Raw genomic sequence first — 19,716 nt, forward strand, 5'->3', positions numbered from 1 at the left:
TTCAAACTTTCTTCTCGAACACGCATGAGCTGAATATCTTTATATTACAAAGAAAAGGGGTAAAAGAGCCCCAACAGAAACAAAACCAACCTGCAAAAACTCACATGGACACGCTTATAAGACATAACAAAAAGTAGCGCCTTTGCACAATTTTTAAAAGAAAAAACGAATACTGACTAGCTCAACCAAGGCATATGCGGTTCAAACTGCTTCCATAAAATATGCAATGCTGCCACATATAGAACAAGTGATGCCATACTCCTAGATTATATGAAGTAAAACATTTTTTTTACTTTGTCCATAAAATATGAACTCCGCCTATGCTGACTAGAAGACTCTCTCTCTCTCCTGAGTCGTCTCAGCATAGCCGGTCCCAAGCCCGGGTAAAGTGTTGGAGTATATTGAGCCCATGTGTATAGAGGCCCATCTAGAGGCCCATGTATAGGTTTTATATATACCCACCCTTCTAGGGTTGGAGGAATACAAGAAATCACTTCCTCCTACATAAAGGAGGAGGGTTGCGTTAGGTTTTGGCAAACCAGCATAAAAAATAGCCACTCTAATGGATTTGAAACCCACAAGAAACTCATTGGGGCGTAACCCTCTTAGCGACGCGCTACATCGGAACCCGGGTGTGGTGATAAATGGGCAAGGGCCGGGTCGCCATCCCCCAAGGGCGCGTCGTATCGTGACCTGGGTACGATGATAAGTGAGCAAGGGTCGGGTCGTCACCTGAATGACGCGCTACATCTACGCCCGGGTGTAGTGAAAAATGAGCAAGGGTCTTCGCACTTCCCTCGACGGGTGCGAAGGGTAAGGAAGCTAGCCGAGCCAACTAGGATTCATATAGGTAGCTGGAACGTAGGGTCCCTAACGGGTAAGTTGCGAGAGCTAGTTGATGCAGCAATTAGGAGGCGTGTAAATATTCTATGCGTTCAGGAGACTAAATGGAAGGGCAAGAAGGCGAAGGAGGTTGAGGATACTGGCTTCAAGCTTTGGTACACGGGGGCAACTCCGGGTAGGAATGGTGTAGGCATCTTGATTGATAGGAGCCTTAAGGATGGAGTCGTAGAGGTTAGAAGACAAGGCGACCGGATTATCCTAATCCGGTTGGTAGTTGGAGATTCGGTTTTGAATGTGATCAGTGCCTATGCCCCTTAGGTAGGTCTTAGTGAGAGCACCAAGATGCAGTTCTGGGAAGATCTAGATAGTATGGTTAGTACCGTGCCTAACAGCGAGAAACTTTTCATAGAAGGAGATCTCAACGGCCATATGGGTGCGACTAATGTAGGGTTCGAGCGAGTGCACAGGGGTTTTGGGTATGGTAGCAGGAGTCAAGAGGGGGAGGATGTGTTGAACTTTGCGTTAGCCTACGACTTGTTGATAGCGAATACCGTGTTTAAGAAGAGGGAATCCCATCTTGTGACGTTTCGTAGTGGACAACACTCGAGCCAGATCGACTTTATCCTTGCTAGGAGGGAGGATAGACGTGATTGCTTAGATTGTAAGGTGATACCTGGGGAGTGTGTTGTCCCTCAACACAAGCTTGTGGTGGCGGACTTTCGTCTTCGGGTGCGTGTCCACCGGGACAAACGTGACAGGATTGCGAGAACAAAGTGGTGGAAGCTTAGAGGGAAGCGGCACAATCGTTTAAGGAAAGGATGCTAGGTGAGGGGCCTTGGGAAGAAGGAGAAGACGCAGATGATATGTGGCTAAAGATGGCAACATGTGTTCGGAAGGTGGCCTCAGAGGTGTTTGGCGTGAGTAGGGGAGGCAAGCAGGAGGGGAAAGACACCTGATGGTGGAACGACGAGGTGCAAAGGGCTATTAAGGAGAAGGAGTGTTTCAAGTTCCTCCACCTTGACAAGAGTGCAGCCAACATCGAGGGCTATAAATTAACGAAGAGGGTTGCAAAACGAGCTGTGAGTGTAGCAAAGGGTAAGGCGTATGATGACCTGTATCAGCGGCTAGGCATGAAAGAGGGGGAGAAGGACATTTATAGGATGGCTAGGATCCGCGAGCGGAAGACAAGAGACATCAACCAAATCAAATGCATTAAGGATGGGACAGATCGACTGCTAGTGAAGGAGGAGGAGATCATGGATAGATGGAGAGAGTACTTCGACAAGTTGTTTAATGGGGAGAGTGAGGGCCCTACCCTTGAGTTAGATGACTCTTTTGACGATACCAACAGACGTTTTGTGAGGAGAATTCATGAGGTAGAGATCGGGGAGGCTTTGAAGAGGATGAAGGGAGGTAAAGCGATGGGCCCTGATGGTATCCCCATTGAGGTGTGGAGATGCCTAGGAGATAGAGCAATAGTATGGTTAACTAAGCTTTTTAATCTCATTTTTCGGTCAAACAAGATGACGGAAGAATGGAGGAGAAATATATTAGTACATATCTTCAAAAACAAGGGCGATGTTCAAAGTTGTACTAACTACCGTGGGATTAAGCTGATGAGCCATACGATGAAGCTTTGGGAGAGGGTTATAGTGTCGCCTAAGAAGAGTGACAAGTGTGACCCAAAACCAATTTGGGTTCATGCCTAGAAGGTCAACCATGGAGGCGATTTTCTTAATACGACAATTGATGGAGAGAAGGACTTACACATGATCATCATTGACCTTAAGAAGACATATGACAAAGTACCGAGAAATGTCATGTGGTGGGCCTTGGAGAAGCACAAAGTCCCAACTAAGTACATTACCCTCATTAAGGATATGTACAAGAATGCGACGACGTTTATCCAGACATGTGATGACAACACCACTGACTTTTCTATTAACATAGGCCTACACCAGGGGTCAGCATTGAGCCCTTATTTATTTGCTTTAGTGATGGATGAGGTCACAAGGGATATACAAGGTGAGATACATTGGTGTATGCTCTTTGCTGATGATGTGGTGCTAGTTGACGAGAGTAGGGCAGGGGTTAATAGGAAGTTAGAGCTGTAGAGACGCACGTTAGAGTCGAAAGGGTTCAGACTTAGTAGGACCAAAACCAAGTACATGATGTGCGATTTCAGCGCGACTAGGCATGAGGCGGGAGATGTTAGTCTAGATGGGCAAGTGGTGGTCCAGAATGATACTTTTCGGTATTTAGAATCGGTGCTACGAAAGGATGGCGACATTGATGAAGATGTTAGGCATAAAATTTCAGCTGGCTGGTTGAAATGGCGGCAAGCTTCTGGCATCCTTTGTGACAAGAGGGTGCCATAAAAGCTAAAAGGCAAGTTCTATAGGACAGCAATTCGTCCGGCGATGTTATACGGTGCTAAATATTGGCCTACAAAAAGGCGACATGTCCAGCAACTGAGTGTAGCAGAGATGCGGATGTTGCGGTGGTTTTGCGGGCACACAAGGAGGGATAGAGTCCGGAACGAAGTTATTCGGGATAGGGTCGGGGTGGCACCAATTGAGGAGAAACTTACCCAGCATCGGCTGAGATGGTTTGGACATGTCCAACGAAGGCCTCCTGAGGCGCCGGTGCGTAGTGGGGTTCTTGAGCGGGTCGATAATGTAAAGAGGGGTAGAGGTAGACCTAAACTGACGTTGGATGAGTCGGTTAAGAGAGACCTTAAGGATTGGAATATCTCTAAAGAGATAGCTTTGGATAGGAGCGCTTGGAGACTAGCTATCAATGTGCCTGAACCTTGAACTTATTTCTTTCGGGTTTCATCTCTAGCCTACCCCAACTTGCTTGGGAAAAAAAGCTATGTTGTTGTTGTCGTCGTCGTCCAATAAAAACTTTATGTCAGCCAATGAAATAAAAATGTATTGAATATTTGGATTGATATAGAAAAAAGAAATGAGAATACTTGACTTGAAGATTTCGTAACTCTATAATGTTTTACAAATATGTTTTAATTTAGATTGGTGATCAAAACATATATGAGATTGTCTACTACATGACGCAATAACTGATTTTAGTCGTATTACTGGTCCGAACACCTTCAATTTAGGGTACCCAAGGAGAATTATTTTAGATGTTTTTAGCTTCGATCTAACAAGGTATCCTTTCATAGATGATATAACAATAACTCTCTTGTTGCAAAGGAATATACCCTAGAAAGGCCAACAATTCTATGAAAATTTGAACATCAAGTTAATTCATACATCCAGGTAGCACATGAAATGGAAAAAGAAAAACAAGTAGGAACAGATAAGGACTAAAATGTGGCAATTTACCTTTGAAAGTGTTGGAGAGAACCCTGCATCTGTTTCTGCAAAAATATATGTAACAAAAAAAATATTTAAGCAATGAAATAATAAAATCTTATAGTTGTTTGGACCAGACAGGTTAATAATAGTTTTCAGGAAACAAAGTAGGGTTTTAGATAAAAAAAAATGAGTTTTAAGTTGTTATTACATTGTTTAATGGGTTTAGATAATATTTTGTTGCTCTAGTCCAAAGGTGCTAGGGACCCGCTAGGTGTGCCATGGCAACACCCTATGGTCAGCCGAACTAATTAAAGACGATTCAATCCAGCCTACTTTTCTTCCATCTAGCCTCATACAACGCCGAGTGCTGAGCGCGGACTTGAAAGTCAGAGGTGAAGGGGGAGGCAAGTCCCGAGCCTGCAACTGCTAAGGTTGGCCGCCACCTAGCACATGGCGCCTCCAACCTCTGCCCTTGAGGCAGATTACTTCCTTGTGAATGCTAGGAGGGCAGCTAACTGACTGCTGGAAACCTTGCTCGTCCTTAAAAGACGGATTGTACTCGTGACTTAACCAATATATAAATTTCTTTTACTATTTAGACCTTCGCAGATTCTGTTCAGTATATCTCCTATTTTGATACCACCCCCTTTTTCTTGAACTGAAGAAAGCTGCATGTCATTTCATTAAGAAGAGAGTAAAAAAAATACAAAGAGAGGCCAGCAGGCCTACTCCCTAACACACCCGATTACAGGTGCACCACACACACCAGAAACTTCGACTATTTTGATATGATCCCCCTGAGCCATGTTGTCTAAGCCATTTTTTCTGCAGATTAGTTGTCCCATTGGCCATTGCAAACTAACAATCACAATCAAGGCAAACATAGCTTCTAATACCAGGACACAGGTTTTTACTCAGTGGACTCTTCAAGTTTTCATAGAAAACTTTGTTACCGAGTTGCAGGCCCTGAAGGAGAAGTAGGAGGTGTACTTTCAGGCAAATGACAAGGAAGGTGTGTGACTGGGTGTAGTTTGATGTGGCATAACTAGCAGGTCAATTATCACTGCTATGGATGTGAGGTTATATATGATCTTGAAGCAATCATCTTCGTACTGCTAAAACAACTGCCATGTTTGGACTTTGGTCTACTAAACATGTACCAACAACATAGCATTTCCAGTTTGATTGTGTAAACTTGTTCGTTGCAAAAATACAGTGTCAAATTCAAAACTATCCAAGTTAAAACAACAAATGCAAGGTTGATGGGAAAAATAATTTTAAGTTCACAAGTTAGTGAATATCCAAAATTTAGCTTTCTTGGTTTTTCATAAAAAAACTATCCAAGTTAATACATCCATAAAGTTGGTTGTCTGGTAATAGGTAGTAGTATGTTAAGCTCACCTACAAAGCATTTTACCCTCTTGCAGCATCTTCTAAAGAATTCAGCCTTGCGGCCTTTTCTGTATTTAGCTTCCATGAATGGAAGAGGACCCTATAGTGAATAAAACATTATGTGGTAAAAAGATTAATGGAAAAGGGCAAATCAAGCAGTTAATGCAAAAGTACTCTGTTTGGGTGCTCTCTATGAGTTTCATATGCATTAAGTCTGCCAATATCCACACTAGATAATTTCAATCCAAATATGAAAGAGGAATCATGTAACGAAATTGGTATCTATTGTGCTGAAAATTAGAGGCAAATCATATTCATTGTATGAGTTCAGTGTGATCAAGTTAACAATTTCCTCTCAATTATGATTTTCCCAAGCATGAATCCTCCATTCCTCCTTAGGATCCGTAACAAGGGGGAATAGAAACATATCATTACAGTTGAGAATGAGAAATATCTCCAAAGTCAAACCAAAAGACAACTTAGTCAATTGGGCAGACTGAAGGATACTGAGTGCATAAACTATTGTACCAAATGAATGTTTTGGACTGGTCAGCAATTGGCATTGTTGGAGTATATTGAGCCCATGTGTTAGAGGCCCATCTAGAGGCCCATGTGTAGGTACTATTTATACCCACCCTTCTAGGGTTGGAGGAATACAAGCTATTATTCTCTCCTATCCTCTCTCTTACATGGTATCAGTTAGGGTTTCCTGGGCGCGGCTACTGTAGCCGCCGCCGCCGCCGGCGCCATGGCCGGCCGGCAGCCGGCGCCGCCGCCCCCTTTCTCCTCCTTCCCTCCCCTCTCCTCTGCTCCCGACGCCATCTCCTCCTCTGTTCCGTGCGCCTGGCCGCCGGCTTCCTCTATTCCATGCGCTTGGCCGCCGGCTTCCTCTGTTCCGTGCGCCTGGCCGCCGGCTTCTTGGCCCGCCGCCCCCTGGGCGCCCGCCGCTGTCGACCTCACGGAGCTCGACGCGCCGCCCCACCCATAGACGGATGCCGACGCGCCGGATCCGGCCTCCCTGGGCGCGGATCCGCCCGTCCTGGTGGCGGGGGGCGCGAACGGGGCGACCGCCGCCGCAGCGGCCCTGGCAGCTGGCGCGGGCGCCGCCGCAGCAGCAGCCGCCATGGCCGCGGGCGCGGGTGCGGGGGGCGCCGCCGCCGCCGCCGCTGCCCAGGGTTCTGGACCCCGGCCCGCCCAGGCTGCCCAGGCCACGGACTCCGCCCTGCGCCTCTGGACTGCGCCCTGCGCGTATGAGGGCGCGGAGGGGGCTGCCCAGGCTGCTGGGGGTGCGCCTGTTGGGCCGCCTCTTCCTGGGCCGGGACCCAACGTCCCGACGCCCCCGACTGCCGCCCACGGCGCTGCTGCTCCCTCCTTCTTTCCTTGGCCGGCGCCCGGGATGCCCCCCGCGGCGCGGCCGTGGCCCCAGGATGCGCCACCGCCGCCCCCTGGCCTGCCGCCGCCGCACCCTGGGCCGCCCCTCCTTTGTTCCAGGCCGCCGCCCAGGCGCCTCCTCTGCTCCAGGGCGCGGGTCGCGCCACGTACGCCGCCGCCGCCTTTGTGGCTGCCGTCGCGCCCGCCGCGCACGCTGCGCAGGCCACGCGGGCCGCCGCCTCCCTCGCTGCCGCGCACGCCGCGCAGGCCGTCGCGCACAGGGACCCCACGCGGGCTGCTGCCTCTCTCGCCACTGCGCAGGCCGCCGTCGCGCCCGCCGCGCAGGCTCAGGCCGTCGCGCCCGCCGCGCACGCCGCGCAGGCCGCCGCCTCCCTCGTCGCCGCGCACGCCGCGCAGGCTGTTTTACCCAGGGACTCCGCGCGGGCCACTGCCTCCCTCGCCGCCGCGAGGCCTGCGTTCGGGATGCCCCCCGCGGCTGCGCCGTTCGCCGCTGGCGCGCGCGGCAGGCAGCCGATTGCCGTCGGTGCTGCTACTGCCGGAGCTGCTCCTCTGTTCGCGCAGTCCTTCAGCGCCATGGGGCGGACGACGCCGGTCAGCACCGAGTGGATCGCCGACTCGGGTGCCTCCTTCCACACCACCCCAGATGTCGGTATCCTCTCTTCTGTCCGACCCCCACACCCCTCTTGTCCTTCTTCCATCATGGTTGGTGACGGGTCTTGCCTTTCTGTCACCGCCGTGGGTTCTGCTCCTAGTTCTTTTCTCCTTCCCAATGTCCTTGTTGCTTCTCAGATGGTTCATAATCTTCTTTCCATTCGTCAGTTCACAGCTGACAATTCCTGTTCCATCGAGTTTGATTCTTCTGGCCTCACTGTAAAGGATTCGGCCTCCCGGCGTCCGCTACTCCGGTGTGACAGCACGGGCCCCTTTACACCCTTCGCCTTCCTTCTTCCGCTGCACCACTCTCGTCTTGTTCTTCGCCCTGGCCGTCTTGGTCTGCCGCTTTTGCCGCGACGCCGTCTTCCACCACTTGGCACCGTCGTCTTGGTCACCCTGGCCGCGACGTTTTGGCTCAGCTCGGTCGTAGTACCGATATTCCTGGTACTAGGGCTCCTGCTCAGTCCCTCTGCCATGCGTGCCAGCTCGGTCGTCATGTTCGACTTCCCTTTTCCTCTTCTTCCTCGCATGCGACGCATGCATTCGACCTTGTTCACTGTGACCTGTGGACCTCCCCTGTACTCAGCCTCTCTGGCTACAAGTACTATCTGGTGGTGGTCGATGACTTCTCGCACTACTCTTGGACGTTTCCTTTGCGTGCCAAGTCTGAGACCTTCCCCACCCTCCTCCACTTCTTTGCCTGGGTGTCCACTCAGTTCGGCCTCACTGTTAAGGCCGTCCAGTGCGACAACGGGCGGGAGTTCGATAACTCCACCTCCCGGTCTTTCTTTCTGTCTCGGGTTGTTCAGCTGCGTATGTCTTGTCCGTATACCTCTCCTCAGAACGGCAAGGCTGAGCGGATGATTCGCACGACGAACGACGTCGTGCGCACCCTTCTGATCCAGGCTTCTCTCCCCCACGCTTCTGGGCTGAGAGCCTCCACACCGCCACCTACTTGCTCAACCGTCTTCCGTCCACTGCTTCTCCAGCTCCCACTCCACACCACGCTCTTTTCGGTACCCCTCCTCGCTACGACCACCTTCGGGTCTTCGGGTGTGCGTGTTACCCTAACACCTCCGCCACCGCTCCTCACAAGCTGGCGCCCCGCTCGACTCGTTGTGTGTTCCTCGGTTACTCCCCTGACCACAAGGGGTACCGATGCTTTGACCTCACCACTCGCCGCGTCCTGATCTCCCGACATGTCGTCTTCGACGAGTCGGATTTCCCCTACTCCACCTCCTCTACACCTTCTCCTGACCCCGAGCTGGAGTCTCTGTTTCCGACTGACACGGTGGTTCAGCCACCGTTATCTGTCTGTCCTTTTCCTACAGGTTTTCCCGGCACGCCGGCACCGTTTCCGGTGATCCCTGCTGTGCCGAGCGCGGCCCCGGTGCCCGCGGTCGCGCGGTCCCCGGACCTCCGGTCGTGCCGCGCGCGGACCCGGTGTCACCCGCTGCGCCACGTGCGGCCCTGGTGCCTTCCCCTGCACCTGCGCGGTACGCTCAGCCGGTGCAGGTGTACCGGCGCCGCTCGGCGCCGACCCCGGCACCGCAGCGGTACGCTGAGCCGGTGCAGGTGTACCGGCGTCGTTCGGCGTCGACACCGGCGCCACCTCCTGCTCCAGAGGCTCCTGCGACACCGACACCGTAGCCGTTGCCGCAGCCGCCACCCCCGGCTCCCTCTCGAGCTGAGCCGGTGGTGTACCACCCGCCGGTCATCCATCGGGATCCTCGGCATATCCATCCCATGGTGACTCGGCGGATGGCGTCCCAGGCCGCGACTCTCTTCGCCACCGAGGGAGAGCCGCGGGTCTCTCCAGTACCCTCCTCTGTCCGCGGCGCCTTGGCGGATCCTCACTGGCGTCGCGCGATGGAAGAGAGTACGCGGCTCTTCTCGCCAACCAGACGTGGGACCTCGTGCCGCGTCCGTCTGGTTGCAATGTGGTGACTGGCAAGTGGATCTGGACGCATAAGCGTCGGGCTGACGGCGCACTGGAGCGCTACAAGGCTCGCTGGGTTCTCCGGGGGTTCACTCAGCGGCCTGGTGTGGACTATGATGAGACCTTCAGCCCGGTCATGAAGCCCGCTACGGTGCGCACGGTCCTCTCGCTTGCGCTCTCGCGCTCCTGGCCTGTGCACCAGCTGGACGTGAAGAATGCGTTTCTTCACGGCACCTTGTCAGAGACTGTCTACTGCTCACAGCCAGCGGGATTTGTGGACTCGAGTCGTCCGGATATGGTCTGCCGGCTCAACAAGTCTCTCTATGGACTGAAGCAGGCTCCTCGGGCTTGGTACTCTCGGTTCGCCACGTTCTTGATGACACTGGGGTTCACCGAGGCCAAGTCTGACACATCTCTCTTCATCTACCGCCGTGGGGATGAGACTGCCTATCTGCTGCTATATGTCGACGACATTGTGCTCACAGCTTCCAGTCAGCAGTTGCTTCAGAGTGTCATCTCCTCTCTGCAGCAGGAGTTCACTATGAAAGATCTCGGTCAGCACCACCACTTCTTGGGCGTCACTGTTGAGCCTCGCCCGTCTGGTCTTCTCCTTCACCAGCGGCAGTACGCCCTCGATATTCTGGAGCGGGCTGGGATGACTGATTGCAAACCCTGCTCCACTCCAGTCGACACTCAGGCGAAGCTGTCTGCTGATCTGGGTGCTCCGGTGGATGATCCTACTGCCTACCGGAGTCTGGCCGGCGCTTTGCAGTACCTCACCTTCACCAGGCCGGATCTCACCTACGCTGTTCAGCAGGTCTGTCTCCATATGCATGATCCCCGGGAGTCACACCTGGCTGCGCTGAAGCGTCTCCTCCGGTACGTCCGTGGCACTGTGGACCTCGGCCTGGTACTTCACCGCTCGTCCTCTGCTGAGCTGGTGGTCTACACCGACGCTGACTGGGCTGGCTGCCCGGACACTCGTCGCTCCACCTCCGGCTACGCCGTCTTTCTGGGCGGCAACCTGTTCTCCTGGTCGTCCAAGCAGCAGCCGGTTGTCTCCCGCTCCAGTGCCGAGGCGGAGTACCGGGCTGTCGCTAACGGCGTGGCGGAGGCGTCCTGGCTGCGACAGCTCTTGGCGGAGCTCCACAGCCCGCTCGCCAAGAGCACGCTCGTCTACTGCGACAACGTCAGCGCCGTGTATCTCTCCATCAACCCCGTCCGGCACCAGCGGACGAAGCACGTGGAGATCGACCTACACTTCGTGCGCGACAGAGTTGCCATCGGCGATGTTCGGGTCCTCCATGTCCCGACTACCTCACAGTTTGCTGACATATTCACCAAGGGGCTGCCCTCGTCGACCTTCTCGGAGTTTCGATCCAGCTTCAACGTAGTCGGTGGCTAGTTGTGGCTACGGGGGGGTATTAGCCCTTTTGTGCTCTTCTTGTACTCTCATCGTGTCCAGTCTTGAACACCGCTGCGTCGGTTGTTCAAACTGCGGGGGGGTTGTTAGCTTTCTTGTTGTCCAGTCTTGAACACCGCTGCGCCGGTAGTTCAGACTGCGGAGGGGTGTTGGAGTATATTGAGCCCATGTGTTAGAGGCCCATGTGTAGGTACTATTTATACCCACCCTTCTAGGGTTGGAGGAATACAAGCTATTATTCTCTCCTATCCTCTCTCTTACAAGCATTAGCAAAAGGTATCAAACAATTGAGGCAACATAGGGTTCTGCAAGTAACTCTATCTTGGCATAGTACCAGATGATGTTATCAGCCCAATCCGTTATCAAATGGGTTGTGATGATTTAAGTGCAAGCAGGCAGGCTCAATATCATGATAACCTAATTTGGTTACATGCAAAGTTGTGCGAAAGGTATATCGGATAATCCAAATCAGTTTCAAATAAATGTGTCCCATGATTACAGTACTAAAATACACAGAAAATGATAGGTGCTAAGATATTCACTACTGGCAGCTTGTGAAAAATTGTAAGATTTCGTTAGCATGAACCACGAAAGGTAAGGAAATGCTTGGATGCTACAAGAGTAGATTAAAAGCAAGACCAGTAAAGGAAAAACATTAGTACGGATGCAAGGCGACAGAATGCTTTGCGCAAGAAGTGGACTTATTATTTATTTATGTTAAATCAGACAAATGTTTCACAAAGAACACATCATAATTGCGGACTAAATTAGGGTGTGCCTTTAATAGTGTTACCCATCTAGCATCGGGAAGTAAACGCCCAAGTCGACGAATTGATACACGAGAGAACTTGTCAAAGTTCTCTTTCATTTCATAGCCATCGATCCTTAACTTTTCCAAGATAGCGTCTATAGATTCTTTTCCCTAAAAAGAACACAAAGTTAGTATGGGCACACTTCAATGTATTCATAGCTCATTACAAATTCTTTAATACCTTTGTAATTGGAAAGTAGACACACTTCAACCGCGCATGGGATTGACATGAAGCTAAGAATACAACATGGAAACAAACTAAGGCAAATAAATAAAATCATCTTATCCTAATTTCAATGCAAGAGATATATTACCTGCTGTTATTTCTGTAAACTTTAGGTGCAAAATAAAATCAGGACCATTTGAAGAGTGCATATTAGTTACTGTGACTTCACCTTCTTGTACCTCTGCTAAATTTACACCATTCACCTGAAAGATATCATCAACAAGGCACTCAGAAAAACAAAGAATGATAGATAGAGGTGCAAAATTTCCATGGCATATTGAGCATTTGATTGCAGCCATATGCAAACTTTCCATGTGGACTATTTAGTAAGGATTGGAAAGGCCAGACTCATAAAAGTAAAAGAAAATATTTACGAGGAGTTAAGAGTATATATGGTAGGTTAGGATATGTAATCCCGGACTGCCATATGTATCGGGGAGGTGCCATAACCCCCAAGTCTCTGTACTCTATATATACCGCCCAAGGGGATCAATATAATACATCGACCACATTATACGCATCCTACTTTCCTACATGGTATCACGAGTTAGGGTTTCAACCTAGGCAACCGCTTTCGCTGCCATCGCGCCGCCTCCGGGGAGATTGATCTCCGCTGGGGGCAGCGCCCTCGTAGGATGCCCGGCAGATCCCTCTGATTCGCCCTGCCTGTCGTCGTCAAGCAGCAGACGGACTCACCTCCCATGGTCGCCTGGATCTCGTCGGGCTGGCTCCACCGTCCCCGTCGCCCTCTCCCGCGCATCTGGCCCAGCGCCGCCCCTCTCCTCATGCGCCACCACCACAGCTGCCTCAGGCGCGGTCGCCAGCAACGGAGGAAGCATGTGGCGGCGCTGTGCTACCGCGCCACCGGGGGCCATGAGGTCGAGCCGTGTCGCCGCGTCGTCTTCATACGTCCGCCGAGATCTACCGCTGAACGGATCTCCTCGGGGATTCCTCGCCACGCCCTCGCGCTGTTAACCGGCGGGTTGCAACGCCGTGGGGGCCTCCGCCCTCCCTCGCCGTCCCTGTGCTCGTCGGCTCGGCGCCCCTCAGATTGCATCTACCTTCGTGCTGCATCTGCTGCATCGGATTGGGTCTCCTGCAGGCTCCTTCTACTCTCTTCGCCCTTTCCTTTTCTTTTTTCCATGCACATGGCTGACCAGGATCGGGAAGAGATAAGGGAGGGGAGGAAACTAGTATGTGCACCCGAGATTGTCCCCACAGTCCTCTACTGCTTTTTTTCGATCTAAGATCGGTTTGCGTCGCCCTGCCGTTCGTCGCCGATCTTCGTCGACACCCCCGAAGGACGAGGTTGTTGCTACGCCCTTCCAGGCTGCAGCGACGATGCTCGTGATCAAGCCATTACCAGCGGCGGCAGCTCCAGCACCGACTCGCGGCCCCTCGGCGCCACCAGTCGACCACCCGACGCCCCCGACTGACCACTCGGCGCTTCCGTTCGGCCCCTCGGCGCCCCCTGGCACCGCCGCTCAGTAACTCAGCACCACCTGCAGTACTCGGTGCCTCTCTTCGGCCACTCGGCACCCCCCGGCGCTGCTGCTCAGTGACTCAGCGCCACCTGCAGCTACCCGACGCCTCCGACTAGCCACTCGGCGCCTCCGACCACCGATCGGCGACTCAGCGCCACTCGCGGTCACTCGGCTCTCCGGTCAACCACTCGGCGTCTTCGTTCGACTACTCAGCACCACCCGGGCTGCCACACCCTCCTCCACGGCTTCAACCACGTCCGCCTCGACCTCGACTACTTCGGCATTAAAGGGCTATCATCTGCATGAGCTACTCCAGTTGAAGCACTCGCACCGGCGTTCCGACTACGGGGGGATATCATCATTGTTCTCCAGTCTGTCCGTTCGTGTTACTACCGCTACGTCTGCGGGGGGATGTTAGAGTATATATGGTAGGTTAGGATAAGTAATCCCGAACTGCCATATGTATCGGGGAGGTGCCATACCACCCAAGTCTCCGTACTCTATATATGATTCCCAAGGGGCTCAATGCAATAAATCGACCACATTATACGCATCCTACTTTCCTACACGAGGCACTCACAAATTTAACTAATGAATAGCAGTCTGATATTGAGGCCTGAAATATTGACAGGGAATAAAAGACAAACCTCGAATTCAACTGGGTTCCTTGTATTCGTTGATTCATTATCCTCATCATACTGAACAATTTGAATAAATTGCATTAGTATAATAGCACCAAGTAGGCCTACTTTGCAAATACATTCTCCACAAGAAAGTGTTTACAAATAAAACATGTAAAATGAACTGCATCAATACAACAGTCAAAATAGCTTGACTCGGATGACTATTAACGATCCTCTTGAATTCAGAAATTCAACTTGCAGCCCAGCCACAGCTTGAGACCAGTGTTAATGTTATCATTTTGAAAAGTTTGTGCCTGCCAAGAAGACCGGTAAGGCCTGGCCAGTAACAGGTGATTATCTGGATGCCTCATCTCAAGCTTAGTTTCAAGCTTGTACCTCTTTAATTAGATATTGAGAAAGAAACTAGTTAATATTGGTTAAATAAAACAATTTTGCACCGTATGGGTGCATTGCGCATTTCCAATTATGTGAGTACAGATACAAATGAGTATTATTATATCAATTCAATTATAATGTCTGCATTGCTCTCCTGCACGTTCGAGAAAAAAAATAATGTCTGCATTGCACAGATTGGTTTCCAGAACCTAGTCAAAAGGTTCAATGGCTTTGGGCTTCTGGCTATTGTCTTAATATTCTACAAACAACTAAACTGTTGAACAATGTCGCTCTTGCTGGTATCAGAAAAATTCAGCAGGAAAATCTTTCAGTTCATAATGGATTCATAGAACAAGCGCACCTATTCATGTTAATAGTAGACTTAACCAAATACAGTTCAAAAATGGAAACTACAAAATTAAGTACCTGAAGAAAAGAAACTTAATCCTGCTAAGGCAAAATGGAAATTTATCTCACTAGTTTCTAGTATGGAATAAATTCACATAAGAACCTGGATATATGGGAAATAGATGTCCTTCAAAAAACCAAGAAGTCTGTCTACTTCTAGATGTTTTTTCAACCGACAGATCTCCACCTGTGAATGTGAATAAAAACACGCGCACAGCAAAAGGTGAACAACTTGACAAAACATTATCAAACCACACAAAGTTACAATTTGGATTCATTTGCTAAAACTGGTTGTAAAGAATACAAAGGTGAAAGTAGATTGCAAAATGGACACTGAAAGAAGTATATATGACTAACTTACTAATAAGTAAAATATTCTTCCAACCAGTCACAGCAGTGTTCAATTCTTTTTTTTAAATCAAGCTCTTATGGAATCTCAACTCCTCGTTTCTGCTGGGAAGGGGTGTGTGTGGAATGCGTGGGAGCAGATACTACCTTTGACACACAGCACAGTGTTATTCACAATATATCGATTGGAGAGTTTTCACTAAAAGATGAGTGCGTGTGTGGAAAGGACAATTTTCCCATGAAATATTAAGTGATCAAATATATCCTAGCAAACTGCTATAGGAAACTTATGTTACTTATAACATCAGTTTTTTTATGGGAACTGTATTCAACACAGGACACACTTTCAGGAGACCAGAACATTCAGAAATTGATTAAAAAATGCAATGTAACCACCTGGGTAAAACTCTGGTGTGGTGACAACAGCATCTCCTCTTTAGATGGATCCCTAACTCCTCCAGCAGTCTGCAATCCAGAGGTACTGATCTGATTTACTTTGGAAAGTACAGCAAATAAAGTAGCAAGCAAGCAAAAATTGGAGAGAGAGAGAGAGGGAGGGAGAGAGAGAGAGAGAACCTTCCAAGTGTATTTGGAATTCTTAGATACTGGTTTTTCCAGCAAGGCCTCCCTTGATAGGTGTAAGATAAACACTTTTCTAGATTCCTTAGTTTTAGAGGAAACAATAGCAATTCTGTTGCACAGAAGAAACAGAACAAGTGCATCAAGCACAACAACCACAACTTTCTACTTAAATTATGTGATAAAGGCATACCTTCCAAGATGCATTGAAGCAATAGTTCCACCATAACCAAACATCCCAAAGAAGGGCTGCAATATTTAACAAAAACATACATAAGTACAACAATAAAGAAGCATTTTAGTCCCAAGCAAGTTGGGTACACTAGAGATGAAACCCAACATGATCAACCAACAAGAAGGAAAAAATAAAAAAAAATTATGAAAATTTAAAAGGCGTCAACAAAGTATTATTATTATTAGGGAATATAAGTCTTGTTGGTTCAGGCATGTGGATGGCTGATTGGGTCGTTGGGCAGGTGGCCCACATGGGCCTGCACCACCAAATCAACTCCCACAGCCAAGTAAGGACGCTCCACGAGTTCTTGGCTGCAAGGCCAATGAAGGCTTTTCAATTGAGTTCACACGCTAGCAGAGTAACAAGCAAATACGGTCGGTGCCACCAGTCTCTTCAAAAAGTAAGAAAGAAAAAGTGCTCAATTTGGGGGTGCAGATGCCAGGTTCTGGTTTTTATATCTATCCCATTTCCTGAACCATAATCCAAACAACCCAAATGTGGATGTAAATTTACTCTGCCCAATTTGGTCAACTTCAAATATCTGCACATTTTCTCAAATAAATATCTGCTAAACAATAATAGCCTTTTTCAAATACAATGCAATTCAACTGAAATAAATTGAAGTCTCGAGTCAGTCAAGTATTCTCACCAATAGATATGGTGCTTTCCCACCAATACCTTTCTGCCGAAATGCTCTATGGTTAGAAGAACCCATTGTACCCCTGTACAGTATGTCAGATTAATTATTAACATATTATATGGAGAAAATGGTATGAAAAAACATTAATAAACAAGTAGTAGTGTGGTCTATATACTTCGTAAATTGAAACTTGAAAGAATTTTACAAGATTATTCATAAATTAATAAAAACCACTTTTTTCTCACGTACACTTCCAAAAATATAGATGCAAGTATCAATTGTCGAGAGAATCAAATAAAAAAAGAGTGTGCAGAACAATTTATAGAATTGTGTGATCTAGATATCTTAGTTTTAGATTCAACAATTGTGCAGAAGCAGAACTACACAGCCACTCCAACATTGGAGCCTTTGCTGTCACTTTGGTCATCAAGTATTTAAGGTTGAAGAAGCCTGAATACTACAAGGCATGGATCCCGATATTATTAAACAAAGCACTCACTACACCATCCCCAGTACTCCCAGTCTCCCAGCATGGTTCACAGCATGAAAAATGACCCATAAAAATATATCATGTTTGAGCTTCCCACATTACCATTTAGAGATAGAATTCGCATCGGAACCGTCCATTCCCCTACCAGTATCAAAAATCACAATCTTATCTTTGTTAGCTGTTATCCTGTAAGAAGATTCAAGTTTCAGTAACCATACCAAGTTTGTGCAGTCTGGAAGACATGTATGACCCAAAAATTAAATACTGTAACGCTATGGAAGCATACTTGAAGACAAAACTCTAAATAATGTAAGATCATAAATATAGTCTGATAACACCAACAGCAGAAAGCATCATTATGTATGAATATCATGGAAATATAGCAACTCAATGTAGCTAACTGCTTATTGTCATACTAATACTAATGAATAATGACACCTCTTCAGATCAAAAAAAAAAAATCAAGCCCCATACATCTACATTATTATTTTTTATACCTTTTTGTTCATTCACTTTAGTACCATCACATTTTTTTTCATTTAAAGCCTTTTCTTTGGAATGCACAACTAACAGTATCTCTCCTCATAGATTTCATCCGAGTTTTAGCTTTTAGCTCAGCTGTTGTTAATTCTTTTCTTCCATTGCCTTTCCTCAATGAAATATTACTTGTCTGGTAACTTTAAACCCAACACCCTACTCTCTGGCTTCATACGAATAGTCATTGAAAAAAATCAAGCTAATAAAGTGCAGCATTGCAATATTTCTTAACCTGTTGACCTAGCAAATGAGGAAAACGACTTCGCACACTTCATCTGCTAACAGTAGTAGCTTCTTTTGCTAACAGCTATTAATTTTCTTTTTTTTAGCATTACATGCCAAACATAGATTACTAGCTAACAAATATATAGATACAGGTTAAAGTAGAACAGATAAAGAAAATTGACTAAAAAACAGATGAAGAAAACAATATTAAAGACTGATGATACAGGTTGTAGTTGAATGGATAAAGGAAACAATATCAAAAGACTGATTCTTTTAATTCGGAAAAAAACTGGTTCTTTTAGACCCTAGGACTTCGATGGGAATAATATAAATGCATGGGGTACTAACCTGATCAACTTCCTTTCTCCATTACCATTGGACCACACAGCTTGCAGTGCATTATCCTGAGAAAAGGAAAATAGAACAAAAAAAGGCCAAGGGAGGGGTCATCAGAAAATGCCAACCAGATATTAAAATATATGATTCTAACAAGAAAACTAACAATAAGGTCAACAAGAGCACTCTCAATGCTATATTCTGCCGGAAGCTCTTGAACCAGATCAGTCTGAGGGGTAAGGTCCCACATATTCTGCAGATAACAATTGTTCGAGTAAGAACTAAGATAGGGATTAGTCCAACAGGTTGATATCGGCAGAACTCAATTGATTTCTGAAAGTTATGAATTCAAAACACAAGCACAAGGATCTTAGGCTCGCAACAAGATACTAACGCATAAATTGTATCTTAGCAAGATAGGATGCGAGCCTTAGCTCTTAAAGAATTCTATAGTTCTCAGCACTTTGTATCAAGAATAGGCAATGAAGTGCTAAATTGTCAGAGTAGAGAATCTGAATAGCATTACATCACACACTCACCTCAAATGTACTGACAAATCCTCCTTTTTCATCCTGACAAAATAAACAGATATCAGATACAGCATCTAATAGTATACATAGCCATCTCATGAATGAAAACTTAACCCGCTGTTATGATAGAAAATAGAAATGGTTACGGACTCACGTGGAGTCTTAATATGTTTGTACTCTTGGTATCAAAGTTGCTAAACTTGATTTTGTCTGTAATCTTCTTGTCAAGGAGGTCCGTTAGAAAAATATTGCCATCCCAGTGTATCTCCCGCACCTTTCCACCTCCCACAGGGGCACTGTTCAACTCCCTCTTGACACTATGCAATAGATCACGAACCAACATCTCTTCGCCAGGGTTGTTCAGCGTGAGGCTGATGCTCACACCACTTGGCAACAGTACCTGAAACTGGTACATTCTTGAAGCATATTCTTCCTCGAACCCATTTGAATATTGTACTAAAGCCTTTCCCTTAGCTCCTCTGCTTGCCTCTGCCATCCTAGGCCAAGACCTGCCCACCATGCAGAACAAATTGCAGAAACTATTTTCAGATGAGATTTGCACAATTCGATACTGAAGAAATAACAGCACAAAGGAAATGAAACAGGTAAAAGAAAACGATACAAATTCGAGCGTGCAAACATGAAGCATGATAAATGCTTTAAGAAAGAAAAAATACAGGTTTAATTATTCGAATATATATGAGCTCAACGATGCAGTTTTCCCAATCTGAAGGAAATGTAAGCACCGCTGCACAAATTACAATCGATTATGAACTGAGGTAAAAACTCCAGTACCAGAGCATGAAGCGCGATCGCATCCCATGCGAGGGCTAAAGATCGATTTCTGTTACCCGAAAATTTGCTCGGTGCCTTGCAGCAATTTTA

At 47.9% G+C, this 19,716-nt stretch overlaps 1 protein-coding gene across 1 annotated transcript in view; it reads right to left on the bottom strand.

The window, feature by feature from the left end:
• The window catches only part of LOC120653419 (structural maintenance of chromosomes flexible hinge domain-containing protein GMI1-like), a 31,319-nt gene extending 11,988 nt beyond the window's left edge, over window positions 1–19,331 (bottom strand). The window contains exons 1-16 of the mRNA XM_039931168.1: window positions 18,986–19,331; window positions 18,841–18,873; window positions 18,468–18,554; window positions 18,314–18,369; window positions 17,306–17,389; window positions 16,723–16,795; window positions 16,032–16,087; window positions 15,836–15,950; window positions 15,656–15,724; window positions 15,015–15,098; window positions 14,132–14,182; window positions 12,089–12,203; window positions 11,956–12,008; window positions 11,757–11,885; window positions 5,565–5,655; window positions 4,191–4,225 (exon numbers count right to left, since the gene is read on the bottom strand). Of these exons, the coding sequence (XP_039787102.1) occupies window positions 4,191–4,225; window positions 5,565–5,655; window positions 11,757–11,885; window positions 11,956–12,008; window positions 12,089–12,203; window positions 14,132–14,182; window positions 15,015–15,098; window positions 15,656–15,724; window positions 15,836–15,950; window positions 16,032–16,087; window positions 16,723–16,795; window positions 17,306–17,389; window positions 18,314–18,369; window positions 18,468–18,554; window positions 18,841–18,873; window positions 18,986–19,327 (1,473 nt within the window). The 5' untranslated portion in view covers window positions 19,328–19,331. The remainder of the gene's footprint in view (window positions 1–4,190; window positions 4,226–5,564; window positions 5,656–11,756; window positions 11,886–11,955; window positions 12,009–12,088; window positions 12,204–14,131; window positions 14,183–15,014; window positions 15,099–15,655; window positions 15,725–15,835; window positions 15,951–16,031; window positions 16,088–16,722; window positions 16,796–17,305; window positions 17,390–18,313; window positions 18,370–18,467; window positions 18,555–18,840; window positions 18,874–18,985) is intronic.
• Window positions 19,332–19,716: the final 385 nt, after the last annotated feature.

Source organism: Panicum virgatum, chromosome 1N (assembly GCF_016808335.1).
Source record: "Panicum virgatum strain AP13 chromosome 1N, P.virgatum_v5, whole genome shotgun sequence".
NCBI lineage: Eukaryota > Viridiplantae > Streptophyta > Magnoliopsida > Poales > Poaceae > Panicum > Panicum virgatum.